The 17,507-nt window shown below is 46.1% G+C and overlaps 2 protein-coding genes across 2 annotated transcripts in view; both read right to left on the reverse strand.

Annotated features, from left to right (window-relative positions):
* LOC145393518 (uncharacterized) overlaps positions 1 to 676 on the reverse strand; it is a 60,579-nt gene extending 59,903 nt beyond the window's left edge. The window contains exons 1-2 of the mRNA XM_080267668.1: positions 421 to 676; positions 1 to 189 (exon numbers count right to left, since the gene is read on the reverse strand). The exon at positions 1 to 189 is cut by the window's left edge and continues 834 nt beyond it. Coding sequence (XP_080123794.1) covers positions 1 to 189; positions 421 to 676 — 445 coding nt within the window. The remainder of the gene's footprint in view (positions 190 to 420) is intronic.
* Positions 1 to 17,507, reverse strand: part of LOC145393546 (uncharacterized) — a 356,676-nt gene that overhangs the window by 110,492 nt on the left and 228,677 nt on the right. The gene's annotated exons all lie outside the window — the stretch shown is intronic.

Raw genomic sequence — 17,507 nt, forward strand, 5'->3', positions numbered from 1 at the left:
GGGCGGAGCCGCGAAGTATTTCTTCCTTCTCTCTAGTTTCGTGGTCGGAGAAATATCCCTCCGTCTCTCCAATGGCCTCATAAAGCAGATCTTCCTCTTCCTCTTCTTCCCTTTTCTCCTGTTTTCTTCTGTCCTCGTCCTCCTCCTCTTCTCCGTTCCTTTCCATCCCTCCTTCGTCTTCCTGCCCAGCTACGGGGGTGAAAACAATCTTAGGTATCGCCCCTGTGGAGTAGGTACTTTCCTCCTCCACCTCCATTCCTTCTCCTACGTCTTCCTCTTTCTCTCCATTCTCCCCTTCAAAATGTACGCGGATTCCCTTCCTCCCATCTTCGTAGGCTATTGTCTCCACGTTCTCATATAAGCTATCTTCTTCCTCCTCCACTTCCGCCTCTTCTTCCACCTCCTCTACACCTCTTCCACCATCCCCAGAATCCTTCCCATCGCCATAAACCACGTCGTAATGTCCACTATCACTCTCATCCAAAAGCGGCGCGGGTGGGGGCTCTCCTGGGTCTGGCGGTGATTCTACTTGAGGATCCCCTAAATTACCCAGTTTTCTTTCATGCTCCTCGTCCTCCGGTTTTCTATGGTAGGCCCAACCGTGACTAGTGACACTCCCGTCCCCCCTCTTCACCGTCACCTTCACCTTCACCCGTCTCTTGGTGATTATCCTCATTTTCACGAAGTCACCTCGCAATCACTTTAACCAACTTTGAGAAGTGGAATTTGCCCGAGATTCACTGTTAATGGGTATGCTGGAGATGCAAAGAAAATGGGATGCTGGGTCAGAGGATTCGTGAATTTGCTTGTTCCAGATTCACAAAATTATCTTCGCTGATTCTGGTGTTGTGGTTGTATATTGATTTTGATTAATTTAGAATTTTAAGTAGGAGTATTGAACTTCATGTTATTTTCACAGTTTTAATTTTTCTTCTTTGTCATTGCTTGGCGTTCGTCATTCATACCTGTTCTCTAGCCATTCATTTCACGTTTTGCTCGTATTCCATACCTCCTTACCTTTTTTCTCTCCTTCACTCGTTGCATCTCTCTCTCTCTCTCTCATACTATAGTCTCTTATTCCTCCTACACTCTCTTCTGCTTCATTTTCCTCCTTTCTTCACTTTCATTCACCCACCCCATCTTCCTTATTCACTCCCTCTTTTCCCCGTTTATTACTAGTCTCCTTGTCACCTTCATCGTTTTGTCCATTTCACATCGTTACTTCTTCCTAGCCAGCTCCATCTTCCTCCCTCCATCACTAAACGTTTCATCTCATTCCATCCCTCTCCATCACTTCCTCTCACTCCATCGCTCTCCATCCATTACCCTTCATCTCCATCCCTCCTCTCTCCCATCACCACTTATACATTTCCATCTCTAGCACCACCTTCCGTTTCATCTTCATTCCATCTTACGCCATCTTTCTCCATCACTCCCCAATATGTCTGACCCTAACTCCCTCCTTCCTTCCTCCTTCCCTCCCCACCCCTGCCCCATCTCCCCTCCCCTTCCCCCACCCCCTCTCCTCCCCCCTCCCCCTCCCCCTCACCTCCGGAGGGAACTTTCTCATTCCGGATCATCTAATTTTTCACACCGTGGCAAATTGAAAGCCGGGGAGAGAGCAGAGGGAGGAGGTAGGAGAGATAAAGGGGAGGAGGAGAGAAAGCAGGAGGGGGAGGAGGAAACAGTGGGAGGGAGAGGAGGAGAGGGGTGGAAATAGAGGAGGAAAGATGTGGGATGAGAGAGGAGGAAAAGTATAGAAAGGAAGAGGAGGAAAGTTAGGGAGAGGGGGAGAAAGACGGAGAGGAAGGAAGGTAAAGAAAAAGGGAAGAAACAACAGTAGAGAAAGGGAGGAGTAGTGGGGGAAGGAAAGACTGGGGGTGAGGGAGAGGGAAAGGAGGAAGGGGAGGAGGACGAGAGGAGAGAAACTGGAACACGAAAGGAGAGAAAGAGAAATGGAGGTGATGAGAACGGAGAGAGAGGCGTGGAGAAGAGAGGGGGCGAAGGAGAGGAAGAGATAAAAGAGCGGAGAGAAGGAGAGTCAACTGCTGTGAGGAGGACATGAGGGGAAGACAAACATGAAGGAAGAGAAGGAGAGGCAAAGAGGTGAATTGGAGAGAAAAAGAGAGAGAGAGAGAGAGAGTAGGAAACATCGAGAAGGAAGAAAAAGAAGACACATAAAGAAGGAGAATATGAGGAAATAAAATTGGAAATAGGGAAAGTAAAGGAACGTAGAGTATATAGGAAGAGTAAGATAAAAAAAAAAATAGGAAGAGACAGAGAATAAAGGAAGAGTGAGTTAGTACTATGAGACGAAATGAATAAAGGAAGAGTAAGTTAGTACTATGAGACGAAATGAATAAAGGAAGAGTAAGGCAGACAGTAGGAAGAGAGTAAGAGGATGAGGAATGAAAAAAAGCAGGAGGAGTTACACATTTATGCAAACTACACAGACTCAATGGTCCTTTCGAGGTACTGGGATATAATACATTTGCTGAGTGTCTTTTAGCTTAATCATCTGGAGTTAGAGTTTTCGTTTTATTTTTATTATGTAAGAATGTGGCTCTTTCTTCTGGTGAGTAAAGATCGCCAGACGTTTTCCATATAAAAATTATTGTAATAGTCTAATTGAGATTTGTTTTAGGGAAGGAAATGACACTCAGAGGTGATATTAGGGAATGTGAAATGTTGCTGTCTTCCAAATAATGAGAGAGAGAGAGAGAGAGAGAGAGAGAGAGAGTAGTAGTAGGAAAGAGAGAATGAAATTGGGGAGAGAAAGTAAAGAAAGGGGGGGGGAGAGTAATTGGAAGGAGAGAATGAAGTGGGGGAAGAGAGAGTAAAGAAAGGGGGAGGGGCAGAAGTGGTGGAAAAGACAGCATGGATGAGTAAAGAGAGAGAGAGAACTGGATGGGGGCGGGGAGAGAGCACGGTTCAGTCAAGAGGCGAGAGAGAAGCGAGGGAAAGGAGAGCAAGAATGAGTAGAGAGAGAGAGGGAGAGAGAGAGGGGGGTAAGGAGGAAAGTAAACATGTCCTAAGCCGGTAAGCCAGGGAGAGAATTGGCTGGCTTGTGGTCTCTTAATATTATCGGGAGGGGGATTGGGGTGAGGGGGGAGATATTGAGAGAGAGAGAGAGAGAGAGGGGGGGGGGAGGAGGGGGTTGATGCCGAGAGGAAAAGATGGAGGGAGAAATGGAAATGACAGACAAACAGAAGGAAGAGGGGGTTGAGGGGAGAATAGAGGGGGAATGAGGGAAAAGAGAGATGGATTGAAGGGAAAATAAAGGAGAGAGAGAGAGAGAGAGAGAGAGAGAGAGAGGATGAAAGGAGGGACGGGAAAGACGATAGGGAAAGTAGAAGAGAGAGAAAACTGTAATGTTGAAGAGAAGGTGGAGGGAAGATGAAAGGTAGAGTTGAAAGGAAAAAGAGAGAGGAGGGAGATAGAAAGGAGAGAGGAGATGGAATGAAGAGGACAAGGAGGAAGAGAAAGGACTGAGAATGAATGAGACAAAAAAGAGGGGAAATGAGCTGGAAAAAGTAAGGAGAGAAGGGAAAGGCTTAAGAAGTAATGTGAGGTAAGATGGAATAAAAGCAGAAGATGAATTGTAGGAGAGAGAGAGAGAGGAACGAAAAATTGCGAAGAAAGTAGAAGGAGAATTGGAAGGAAATGTGTGTTATGGTGAAGGAGACAAGAAATAAGGAGAAAAAGGGAGGTGAAAAGAAGAGGGAGATGGAGAGAAGGAGGAGGAGAAGAGGGACAGAAAGGGAAGGAGGGTAGAGGGGGAGATGGGAGAAGGGAGTGAAGAATGAAAGAAACAGGGAGGGGAGACAGACTCAGAGGAGTGAGAAGGAAGAAAATTAAGATGGATTGTAAGGCTAATATGTACAGGGAAAAGAAATAGATTTATGAGATAAGAATGTAGAGATTCAAGGAAGGGGAAGAATGAAAAAATAAAGGATCTAGACATGGAGAGAGAGAGAGAGAGAGAGAGAGAGAGAGAGAGAGAGAGAGAGGGAGGGAGAATTAAAGTGAGTGAAGGAATGAGGGAGGGAGGGAGGCTGCATGTAATAGGATTTTGTGCAAGAGGGAGGGAGGTGTGGGAGAGAGTGGGGAAGGGGGAGGGAGGAGAGGAGGGGGGAGGGCGAGGGATTGTGAAGGGGAAGGGGGAGGAGATAGGGAGGGAGAGGGATGGGGAGGGGAAGAGAGAGGAGAGGACAGGGGGAGGGAGAGGGATAGTGAGGGGGAAGAGGGAAGAGAGGAGAGGGGAGGGGAAGGGGGAGGGGGAATAGGGCGTTTCCCACATTGAATGCCATCCATTTCCTCCCTCTCCCTCCCTCCATTTCTCTCTCCCTCTCATTTCAGTCTTTTCACAATTCTCTCTCTCTCTCTCTCTCTCTCTCTCTCTCTCACACACACACACACACACACGCACGCACGCACGCACGCACGCACGCGCACGCACGCACGCGCACGCACGCACGCGCACGCACGCACGCACGCACGCACGCACGCACGCACGCACGCACACACACACACACACACACACACACACACACACACACACACACACACACACACACACACACACACACACACACACACACACACACACACACACACACACACACACACACACACACACACCTTCCTCCTCTCATCATCCCGACTCATCCCTTCCCCTCTCCTCCCCTCCCCTCTCCTCCTCTCCCCTCCCCTCCCCTCCCCTCCCCTCCCTTTTCCTCCCCTCCCTTCCCCTCCCCTCCCCTTAATAGCCCCCACCATTCACCTCCCCCGCTAAATGGGCATAATTGACTATTATTTCCCCATTATCCATTCTTTTGTCCCTTTCTTTGCCGTGTATTTAATGGGTTTTTGCTAATCTGACTAATTCTCCTGTGATGCATTGTTGGGGAGAGAGAGAGAGAGAGAGAGAGAGAGAGAGAGAGAGATTCTGAGTGTACGTAATGAATGTGACTAAGACTGCGAGATACAACGATATAGAATGGAGAAAGTTGTGAGACGTTTGTTAGCAGTGAATGAGAGAGAGAGAGAGAGAGAGAGAGAGAGAGAGAGAGAGAGAGAGACGAGGACTGTAGAGTGGGAAGTGAGCGAGAGGTTTATGGATAGCGAAAGTCAGACCAATATATAACCCTTTCTCTGCGACGAACGTGCTGACGCTTGGTATCGTGGCTGACAGCTGACGATTTTAAGTGACCCTTTGAGAAACCCTGTCAGTGAAAGGATGGACCTTTTCAGTACGACGACCCTTTACTTTTATTTAATTTTGACAACCTCCAGGACATATTATGTAGTGAGAGTGAGGCGTCCCATAATGAAAGGGCTAATGGGGATTTTTTAATGTATTCTTTCGTACGATAGATTCTTCCTTTGATTCGTAAATTTTCGTGTCAGCAGGAATTCTATATATAAATCGTCCTCATAGTGAAGAAATTAAAACTTTCATTTATCCGTCGTCCGTCCAACCCGAAGGTATTTTTGGATGTGGGAGCATCTCCAGGACCGGCCCTGTCACTCAGTCGCATCCTCAGAACTTTCACACGCAAAACAAGTGGAGTTCCCTATGGTGCGTCACTAGCGAAACTGTGTATGGTATTTCACTGTAGCTCTCAAAGGATCTTCACACACATTGTTCTTCACTATCAAAGCTTCGTGTGGTCCTGTATTTATCTAGTACTTCTATATTTGCCGCTGCTGCCAAACGATTGAATTCAGTTTAGTTATCCTAGCAGTGAAAGGGTTACTGAAAACAACATAGAATTATTCGGAAAGTCTCTTGGGACGAATAAATTTGTCCGGAGATAAGAGAGAGAGAAAGAGAGGGAGAGAGAGAGAGGGAGGGAGGGAGGGGTAGGGTAGACACGCAAGACCCCAAACTCAATACTTGGTCACAGATCTTAACTTCCTTCCATCCCTCTTTCACTTCCTTCCTTCATTTCCATCCTTATTTCCCTAATCATCCTTCGCATTTCCTTCATTTATTCTCTATTCCTTCCTGTGCTTCCTTATTTTTTCTTCCCTGCATTCCCATCCCATTTTTCCTTCCTTATTTCGCTCCTTCCTCCTTCATTAAAATCCGTATTTCATTACTTCCCTACTCATTTCCTTCACTGATCTCTAATGCCATTTTAATTAACTTTCTGCTTCTTTATCTCCTCATCTTCCTTCCTTTCGTCTTGCACTTCGTTAATTTCCTCCTCCCTCCTTCTTTCTCATCCAGCTTTTTCTGTGCCTCTTGCTTTCTTTTTATCCTTTCTGCAATTCATTCCCTTATTACCTTCTCCAGCCACACTCTCTCTTATTCCCTATTCCTCCTTTATTTTTCCCCTCTCTCACTGTCTCCTTTATCTCACCCTTTCATCGACTCTCTTCTTCCTTCCGCCTACGTCTCCCTTTTTCACCCTTTATTTCCCCCTTTCCAGCCCTTCTTTTTTCTTCCCTCACAACCTTCCCTTTTTTCCCTTTCTTCTTCTCTGCCGCAATTTTGTCCCCTCTTTCTCTTATACTCCCTTATGTCAAATTCCGCTCTTTTTATGTCTCTTGTGTCCCTCATTCACTTTGTTCCTTGCCTCCTTCCGTGTCTCTTCCTCGCTTCCCCTCCTTTCTCATTTTTCGGCTCCCTAATTCTCTTCCCTACTAGCTTCACTCTTCCTTCCTCCCTCACTTTCTTCCATACTTCATTCTTTGTCTCCCTGACTTCTCCTTCTTCTCTATCCCCCCCCCCATTTTTTTTACTCTTCATTGTCTTCCTATCTCTTTCATCCTTTTCTATTTCTCCCTCTCTTCCATTCGATCTCTGTCTCTACTTCTTCCTCGCTTCTTTTCTCTCTCTCTCTCTCTCTCTACTTCTTCCTCGCTTCTTTTCTCTCTCTCTACTTCTTCATCGCTTCTTCTTCTCTCTCTCTCTCTCTCTCTCTCTCTCTCTCTCTCTCTCTCTGTCCGTCCATCTATCTATGTCTATCCGTGTCACTTTCTGCTCTCCCTCTTCTCCCTCCCTCACTCACTTCCGCCTTCTGTTTTTCCCCTTATTTCTTTCCCAAACTTCCTCCTTACACTTCCTACCCCCCTTCATCTTTGACCTTCCCATTTTTCACGATGCTTCGCCTTGTGTCAGTTTATTTCACATTTTTTCCCTTTAGGCTCATTGCATATTCCAGAAGAAGAAATAAAGGCACACGATTTATTCCTTTCAATTTCGCTCGTAAATTTTCCAAAATGTTTCAATAAGTAATGCATAAATTTTCTCGTCCATGCGGCTCTAAAAATGTTTCAACTTCTTTTTTTTTTTCATAATTTATCGTGTGGGATTTATTTTTTATCTTTTCTTTTCGTTTGATGTGCATGAGTGTCTGTCTTTTTTTTTTTCTTTTTTCATCGTCCATTGTTTGATTTTTTTCTCTTACATGTCCTGGTCCTGTCACCACCACAGACGCCACCACGTTTCCGCGTCCTACTGTACCACAGTCGCATACCACATCTACCACACATGCATCCCACCAAATTACTAGTCACTTAAACAAACTACACTTGCATCCCACCACACTACTAGTCACTTACCCTACCACACTTGCATCCTGCCACACAACTTGTCACGTATCCTACCACACTTGCATCCCACCACACAACTAGTCACTTATCCTACCACACCTGCATCCTACTACACAACCACAATCACTTATACTATCACAGTTGCTACTACCACACCACAATAATCAATTACTCTTCCACAACTGCATACTACCACACTACCACAATTACTGTACTTATACTACCACGTCATTACCACAGTTGCAAATTTCTCTCACAACTGCATACCACGTTACCCCGATAGTAGAAAATTCAAACACAATTACATAAAACCCCACCACCACACAACTTCTACCACACTACCACACATAACTGCTGCCATACTATCACAGTTGCCTCAACTACCACAGTTACTAACCACGACGCCTTCAGTATTGCATAACGCCACACTAAGGCAGCCGATTCGTGCACCACCACAATCACTACCACAATCAACATCACCACCACACTAATCACCATCCTCACGTGACGCTACCACACTACCATGCGGTCATCTCCCCACCACCACAGCAACTAGACTACCTCACTTTCTTGCTGCCACGCTACCATACCTTGCCACAGCTTGTCATACTACCACACAACTTCACATTACTCAGGCTTCACTACCACACCATCTAACTGCCACACTGCTAGGCTACACCACCACACTACCACACCACCAAACTTCCGCACACCTTCCCGTCCCCAACGCCACCACACTGCCACACCGCCACCACAGCAGATTGCTACTGAGCCACACACATTGCTACCACACCAACACACTGACATACATAGCCACACACTGACGCTTACACACACAGCAAAACACGCGCACACACACACACACACACACACACACACACACACACACACACACACACACACACACACACACACACACACACACACACACACACACACACACACAACCGCATCGTAGCAAGGTTCAAATTTCCATAATAATTTTCTCTCCTACCACAGTACATTGCATCAAATTATTCCACACCACACCACACCACACCGCTCCTTCCTACCACACCACCACATCCGGTCACAACACAGTACAATACTCCTTCTTACCACACCTCACACCATACTACCACACCCAGCCACCACAACACACCATACCTTTTTCTCTGCCACATCTTTCCACACACCTGTACCGCTACTACACTTGATCGCAGCAACCTTCCTAACTACACCACCACTCCCAGTCATACCACATCACACCACATCTCCTATAACAGCATACTAATTCTGTCACACTGTACAACAACATCACAGTTAACTACACCACCACATTGTGCCACACCATCCTGTCCTGCCACACCACACCACCACAACCTTTCTGCATTGTCACCTACCACACCACGCACCATATCACCACACCGCAACATCACACTGTTCTGCTAAACCCAACGACCCCACCACACCCTCTTTCCATACCACACCACCACAACACAACCCTTATCACACCACAACGCACACCCTACCACAACACCACACTTCCATACCACACCACAATTTTCAGTACCACAGTAACACCCTACCACAACACCACACCCCTGTTCCTCCTACCACTTAGCACAGCACAGCACAGAACAGCAGGGCAGCACAACGAGCCGAGAGTGACTGAGGTGTGGTGGTGGTGTTGGTGTGGTAGTTAGCGGGGGTGAGGTATTGTCTGTATTGTGACGCTATCTGATAGTGACCTAATTGTATCCCCACCTCTCTCTCGCTCTGTGTGTGTGTGTGTGTATGTGTGTGTGTGTGGTGCTCTTTTTGCTTTCTGTTGCTCTGTGCGCCATCTTTCTATCTATTTATTTATATTCTCTCTCTCTCTCTCTCTCTCTCTCTCTCTCTCTCTCCCCCTCTCTCTCCCTCTCCCTCCCTCCCTCTCTCTCTCTCTCTCTCTCTCTCTCTCTCTCTCTCTTCCCCCCATTTCTCATAAAACAGGTACCACAGTCAATAATCATATCCTTCCACATAATGAACAGTCGCAAATACCACTTGGCTCTCTCTCTCTCTCTCTCTCTCTCTCTCTCTCTCTCTCTCTCTCTCTCTCTCTCTCTCTCTCTCTCTCTCTCAGACAACTGATAAAGAATGGAAGGAGAAAAGTACGAAAAATATTTAAATAGTGTCAGAAAGAAAGGAGGACGAGGAGAAGCCTGAGTAAGATTGAAGGAATTGAGGGAGGAAAACTAGAAGGGAGGTGGTAATGAAGGAGGAGGAAGAGAATGAAGGAGGGAAACAGAAGAGGACAAGCGGAGAGGAAGACAGGAAAGGAGAGGGCTGGGGAGGGAAAGAATAGGAAAATAGAAAGAGGAGGAAGAAAGAGAAATGTAAGAGAGGAAAAGGAGGAGGAGCAGGAGGTGGAGGAGGAAGAAGAGGAGGAGGAGGTCGGAAAGTATACTGGGAGAAGAAAAAAAAAAGTGGGAGGAGGAAGAGAAGGGGATAGAAGAAAAAATTAATTGGTAGAGAAAATATAGAGCGAAGGAGGAGAAATAAAGAAGAAAATCATTATAATTCTAGTCTGTAATCAAGAGGGAGTGGATCCTAATCACGTGTCAACATCCTTCTAATAACTAGCATCCCTTTACGGTTTAACAATATAACCCCCGCCCTGCCGCCTTAGCCACATGAACGAGGATATAATGACTGATAAACACCGGACGCAGCACAGACAAAATATAAGACGTAATGAAGCGATAGAGAGTAGCTAAGGAGATGACAAAGTGCCGGGCCAAAAAGATGAAATGAGGATGGTATGAAAGATTTGGAGCAGTGGGATAGGATAGATAAGGCACGTACTGTACATTCATATCTACCGGATCGACGGGGCGGGAGAACACGATAAGAAATAGATAATAGATAAGAGTCGTGTTAAAGAGTAGATTAGGGACGTACATCTTTACTGGACGAAAGAGACAGGGACGGACAAGACAGTGATAAGGAGTTGGTCTGGAGGCACGAAAGGGAATAGATAAGAGATGAGCACATATAGAGATAAGAGTAACTAAACTTTAGATACATGGAAGAGAGCAGATAAGGGACGTGCATCTTTACTGGCTGGACGAGGCACGAGCGCACGTCCATCCACCCCAATGGTTGGAGTGGCACTGGCGGGATCGATAGGGGATAGGGCTTGGGGAGTAGGGGGACCTTGGACTGACCGCCTTGACCGTCTTGAGATCGGGGACTTAAGCTGCTTAGCGTCATGGGGTTGGGAGGTGAGGCGGACACAGAGACAAACGCACACATGTCCACACTGATTCACATACAAAACGCACTCATGTCCACACTGATCCACATACAAAACGCACTCATGTCCACACTGATCCACATATACAAAACGCACGTAAACAGGCATACATTAATTTACACAGACAGACATACTGATGCTCACACAGAACGCACTTGATCACACACACACACACACACACACACACACACAGTTATCAGTGGCTATACAAACCCCTCAAAAGAAACACAACCCCTTATCTGGACACAGGCATATTGAGAGAGAGAGAGAGAGAGAGAGAGAGAGGATCAGTAAAAAAGTAGGGTTACATAAAAGGGAAGTGGAATTGTGTAATGGAGAGAGAGGATGGGAGAAAGGAAGGGAGGGAGAGAGGAGAGAGGAATCAAGAGGGGAGGACAGGATGAAATATATGCGGAAGGAGAGGGTTAAGAGGAAGGACGGAAGGAAGGAAGGGAGATGAAGAGAAGGAAGAGTGAAAAGGTGAGGGAGGAAGAGAGGGGTAAGGGAGAGCGGGGAAAATAATGGGAATAGAATGAGGAAGAAAGAGAAAGTGAGGGCAGGAAGAGGAAAGTGAAGAGAGAAGAGATTGGTGAGTAGTGAAAGAGGAGAAGCAGGGTGAGGAGAAAAGTACGGAAGAGAGAGAGAGAGAGAGAGAGAGAGAAGCAGGGTAAGAAGGAAAGAGGGAGAAGGAGGGAGGAAGTGGCGTAGAAGAGGTGAGGTGGGTGGAGGAATGAGAGTAGGGAACAAAGGACAGGGGAAGAAAGGGTGGAGGATAATAAGGGGTGGAGGGCGGAGAAGAATGTGTGTGGAGGAGGGTGGGAGGGAAGGGAGAGGTGAAGGTGGAGGAGAAATAAAATGTGGAAGAAGAAAGACTGGAAGGAAGGAAAGAAGTAAATGGGGAGATAAAAGAGAGGAAATGCAGGGAGAAATAGAGCAGAAGGGAGGAAGGTGAGAATGAACGTAGATTTAGAACAGAAGAAAGGGGTAGAATGAATGAAGAGAGAGAGAGAGAGAGAGAGAGAGAGAGAGAGGTGCGTGACAAAGGGAGGTATCGGGCAATATCATTCTCCGTGTCATGCGGAAGGGAGGGGAAGAAGAAAGGAGAGGGAGGAAGGGAGGGAAAGAAGAGACGAGAGGAGAGGGAGGTAGGGAAGGAGAGAAGAGAGAGGGAGAGAGGACGAGAAGAAAGGAAAGGAAGAGTGAAAAGGGAGAGGGAGGGTGAAAGGGAAAAAAAGGGAGAGAGAAGGATGGACAGCATAAGACAACTTTCCTTTATACTGCCCTGAGAGAAGGGAAAAGGAAACATGAAGAGAAGGGATGGCTGGGGGGATATGATGGAAAGATAGAGGGAAGGGAAAGGAAGGAAGGAAGGAGAGAGAGAGAGAGAGAGAGAGAGAGAGAGAGAGAGAGAGGTAATAAGGAAGGACGAGAGAGAGTGAGAGAGGAATGAGGGGAGGGAAGGGGGCCATAATAATTGTAGGGAGCGGAGGAAAAGAGTGAGGTAAGAGGAAGGGAGGGGTCAGGAGAAAAGAGGTCAGGTCGCATGAAGGAATGGGAGAGGGAGGAGAGAAAGGAAGGAAGAAGAAGAAAAGAAAGAAGGAAGGAACAGAGAGGGGGGACTAAGAAGGTCATGAGAAAGGATAGAAGACGGGGTAAGAAATGTAGGAGGGAATGAAGGAAGGAAAGAGATGGAAGAGATGAAGAAAAGAAGGAGAGGAAAGGAAAAGGAAGAAGGACTGTTTGAGATAAAAAGGAAGGGAAAATGAAAAGAAGTCAGGAAGAGGGTAGAAGATTAAAGAACTGGCAGTAAAGTAATATGAAAAACTGGACAAGAAATTTAATAAACGGAGGAAAGGAGGAGGAAGAGGAGGAAGGAGGAAGGAAAGAGAGGGAGGAGGTGAGGTGAGGTAAGGGGAAGTTAGGTCAGTCTTAGATATGAAAGTAGATAAGGAAGAAGGAGGGGGAGGGAAGGAGGGAGCGGAAGAGAAATGATAGAAAGGAAGACGGAGGAGGAGGAGGAAGGTATTAGAGGGAAAGCGAAGGAGGGGGAGCATGGGAATGAGAACGAAGGAGGGAAGAAAGGGATTGGAAAAGGGGAAGGAGGAAGGAGGATGTGATAAAAGGAAGGAAAAGAATTTGAGAAGGAAGGAAGGAAGGAACTGTAAAAAGGCAAAATTACAGTGAATCAATACCTTCTGTTGTATTACTGTGTGTACTTCGAAGGCAGGATTACTTAACACGTAGAGAGAGAGAGAGAGAGAGAGAGAGAGGGAGAGAAAGAGAGTTGGAAAAATGTCAAGCTACAGAATCAAGAATTTTATTTTATTACTGTGACATGTAACCTCTCTCTCTCTCTCTCTCTCTCTCTCTCTCTCTCTCTCTCTCTCTCTCTCTCTCTCATCAGCAAAGAGAGGAACTGGTGAGAGGAAAAATTAGGTCGGGGAGGGAGGAAAAAAAGAGGGGAGGAGAAATGATGGGAGGAAGAAAAGGGGAGAGGAAAGAAGAAATGAGGTGATGGGAGGGGAGAGGAGAGGATTGAAATGGGGAGAAAAGATGGGGGGAGGAGAGGGGAGACTAAGGGAAGAGAAAATGAGGGGACGAGAATAGGCGAAGGGAAGGAAGGGGAGGGGTATGGAAAAGGGAGAGAAGTGGCGAAGAGAGGAGAGAGGAGAGGAGGAGAAATGAAGGGAAGGCATTATATTTGTACGAGTATCCCATAAATATTAAAGTGATGCAATAGAAAATATGTAGAACTATAGAAAATGGGGGATAGATGGGGTTGATGATAGAGGAAGAGGTGATGTAATATGTAAAGTAGTGGTTATGATGATGGTAATAGGGAGGGGAGAGATGGAGAGGGACACACACACACACACACACACACACACACACACGTACAGTACGACAGTATCTCTTACATACATATACCGCAGTTTGCCTCTCTCTCTCTCTCTCTCTCTCTCTCTCTCTCTCTCTCTCTCTCTCTCTCTCGGCAAGGGAGGGCGTGACAGGTGAGGGGGTCGGATGGGGGGCAGCCAGATTGTGCAGTGTTGTATACAAGGTTGCTTTTTACCTGCCCAGCTTTGCCCAGGTGTGTGTTGTACAGGTGGAGTCGGGTGTAACTATCTCTCTCTCACTTCCCTTTCTCACTTCCTGATTTTCCCACATCCCCTCTCTCACTCTTAATCCAGTATCATTCATTCTACTCCCTCTTACCCTCTCTTACTTTCTCATTTTCTTACATCTGTATTTTCTCAACTACTGTAATATCATCTTCCACACCTCCTTCGTATCACCTGTCGCACCGTCTGTCACTTCCTTAGTTTCTCACATCTTTCTACTTCCTCACTTATTCCCTCTCTCGCCTTCCTTGTTCCATCATATTATTTGACCATCTCCGTCCATCCCAAGTCTCTCACCCCCATCTTCCCTTTCCGTTCGTCTTCTCCTTTCTGTCTCTCTCCTTATGATCCTTATTAGAATTTGTTTGTTCCTCTCTACTACATCCCTTCCCCTCTTCTCCCTTCCCTCGCACGTTCAGTAACTTATTCCTTTTACACCACACATACCTCGTACTTTCTCTCTCTCTCTCTTTATCTTTCTCATCTCATCCCCCCCCCCCTTTCCCAGCTTAATCCCCCCGTGAGGTAATCAGTATTATTGGCCTAGCGGACATTTACAACACACTGATTGCCGGGGTCAGGCCAGGTCCACGCCACGCACACCTGACCCAACATCTGCGTCATAAGTGTACACCTGCTTACCCTTTCATTACACCTCTTCCACACCTCCCTTCCACCTTCCCTACAGTATACACTTGCCTCACGATTGCCTTTCCTCATTTGCCTTTATATGTCTAAGTTGGATAGGAGATTTACACAGGATAGAACTTGAATTCATTATTTACTCTAACGTTTTGGGTTCCGTGTAGTCTGAACGTTAGGGAAAATAAAGAACTGAAGCTCCTGTCTGTGTTTCCTTCCCATTCTACTTGTCCACTCGGCACCGTGGATCAGTCACATTTACCTGTACGGTCACTTCTCGCATATGACAAAACACCTGCGTTACACCTGTCTTATACCCACCTTGCAATCGCCTATCCTCTGTGTTACACCTGTTCACACCTACTTCACACTTGCCTCACAGCTACCTCACACTTTTCTCACACCTTCCTTCCACTTGTCTCAACTACATCACACTTTTCTCACACCTGTTTCCCACTTATCTCAACTACCTCACCCTTTTCTCACACCTACCTTCCACTTATCTCACAACTATCTCACTTCTCAAATCTGCGTCACTTAGCTCACACCTTACTCACACTTATCTCGCACCTGCCTCACACGTATCTCACACCTGCCCCACACTTACCTCACACTTGTCTCAAACCAGCATCACACTTGTCTCACACCTGCCTCACACTTACCTCACATCTGCCTCACACTTATCTAACACATAACTCACATTTGTCTCACAGGTACCTCACACATGTTTCGCACCTGTCTCACACTTATCTCACACCTGCCTGCCTTGTCTTGTGTCTGGCTCATGTGGATCAGCCTCTGCCTACCTGCCTGGCTCACGGCTTAGGTAGGTCCTGCCTCACCTGCCTCTCTCTGATGGATGTGTTTGTGCAGCTTACGTTACCTACCCTAGTTAAGGCAAGGCAGGGGTCGGGGGAGAGGGAAGGGGAAACGTAGGTAGGGGAAGGATGGGAGGTAGGGAAAGGGAGTGGAAGAGATGATAGTGTAGGATAAGAAGATTGGAAAGTGTAGCGTAAGATATGGTAAAAGATAAGGTAAAGGGAGGGAAAGTAGGTTGAAAAAGGCAAGGTAAGGTAGGGTAAGGTTAAACACGGTAATGGAAAATAAGATTACGTGGAAAGGTAGTGTAGGGTAGGCAAGGTAAGGTATGTTTGGGTGAGGATGAGTAAGGAAGGAAAGGTAGGGTAAGTGGGAAGAGGTAGGTTAGGGTTTAGTAAGATGAGGTAAGATAAGGAGAGGTAAAGTGAGGTGAGGTAAAGTATGGTGATAGTAGAGTAGGTTAGAGAGAGTTTAACAGTATTTGTGTTTCCTGCTTTCCATTGTTCTCTCTCTCTCTCTCTCTCTCTCTCTCTCTCTCTCTCTCTCTCTCTCTCTCTCTCTCTCTCTCTCTCTCTCTCTCTCTCTCTCTCTCTCTCTCTCTCTCTCTCAGGAAGATGAAAATGACAGATGTAATGAGTATAATTACCACAACCTTGAGTTTTCCTCGTGTGAATCCTTCTGTTGCTGAGAGAGAGAGAGAGAGAGAGAGAGAGAGAGAGAGAGAGAGAGAGAGAGAGAGACAGACAGACAAATAACACACACACACACACACACACACACACACACACACACACACACACACACACACACACACACACACACACACACAGCAAAAAACTAAGCGTCTGTAATGAAAATCCTTGACATATGAGAGAGAGAGAGAGAGAGAGAGAGAGAGAGAGAGAGAGAGAGAGAGAGAGAGAGAATAGGTGGAGGGAGGATAGGATTGAACAAGAAAAGAAGAGAGGGAGGGAGGGAGGGCGTGGCTGAGAGAGGGAGGGAGGAGGTGGAGGAAGAGGGTGTGAAAGAAGGAAGGCGAGAAAGAAAATACCGTATTCTTTTGATGTTCTTTATTCTGATTTCCTGCCTCCTTCTCTCTCGCTCTGTCCTATATAGATAGATAGATATAGATATATAGATATACCGTATCTCTCTCCATCCATCTGTTTATCTATCTGTCTATCGAATTCCTTATACATTCCTTCCTTCACCTTCTCTCATTGCTCTCCCATTATTTCCGCTCATATACCCCCATTCATTCCTCGCAATATCCCATCACGATCATACCTCATTCTCACCCCTTTGGACCTCGCATTCCATTCTCTTTCCTATACATTGATCTCCTTTTCTTTTTCCTCCCCATTACTCATTTCTACTTGTTTCACGCAACTTTTTCTACACACATTCACTCTTCTATCTCATACACATTCTTCTTCGTTCTTCTTTCCTGTTCCTACCCTGCTCATTACTCTTTCTTCCCACACACCTTCATTCCTTTCTTTTCTTCTTTCTTCTTTCCTATTTCTGTAACTTTTTTGCACATTTTTCTTCCATCATTCATTCTTCACGTTTTCTTCCCTGCCGTTTTTACTCAGTCGTTACATTTTTATATCTTTCTTGTTCCATATCTTTCCATCGTGTCTTACTTCTTTATAGACACCTTCATCATTTTCTCATTGACATTTTACTTTCACATTCATACCTTTCTCTCACATTCTTTCCCCCTCTGACTTGGTTACATCTTTCCCATATTTTCATTTTCCATCCGCAGTTTTATCTTTTTCCTAGCTGATTTGCCTTCCACTCTCTTTTCTTAATTCTTTCCTCCTTCCGTCCCTCTTTCCTGCGTTCCTCCCTCCTTCCCTCTTTCCTTCATTCCTTCCTCCTTCCCTCCCTCTTTCCTTAATTGCTTCCTCCATCCCTCCCTCTTTTCCTCATTCCCTCCTCCCACATCCGTCCGTCTGTCAGCTTCCCATACTAACTAAAAACATCTTTCTCCCTCCCTCATCCTTTATCTCTCCCACCCTCCCTCCCATATCTTAGCATCACAAATACACCCATGACAGCAAAAACCCTCCGTA

This window comes from Coenobita brevimanus, chromosome 24, assembly GCF_032717465.1.
Source record: "Coenobita brevimanus isolate Jiangsu-jjx chromosome 24, ASM3271746v2, whole genome shotgun sequence".
Classification (NCBI taxonomy): domain Eukaryota; kingdom Metazoa; phylum Arthropoda; class Malacostraca; order Decapoda; family Coenobitidae; genus Coenobita; species Coenobita brevimanus.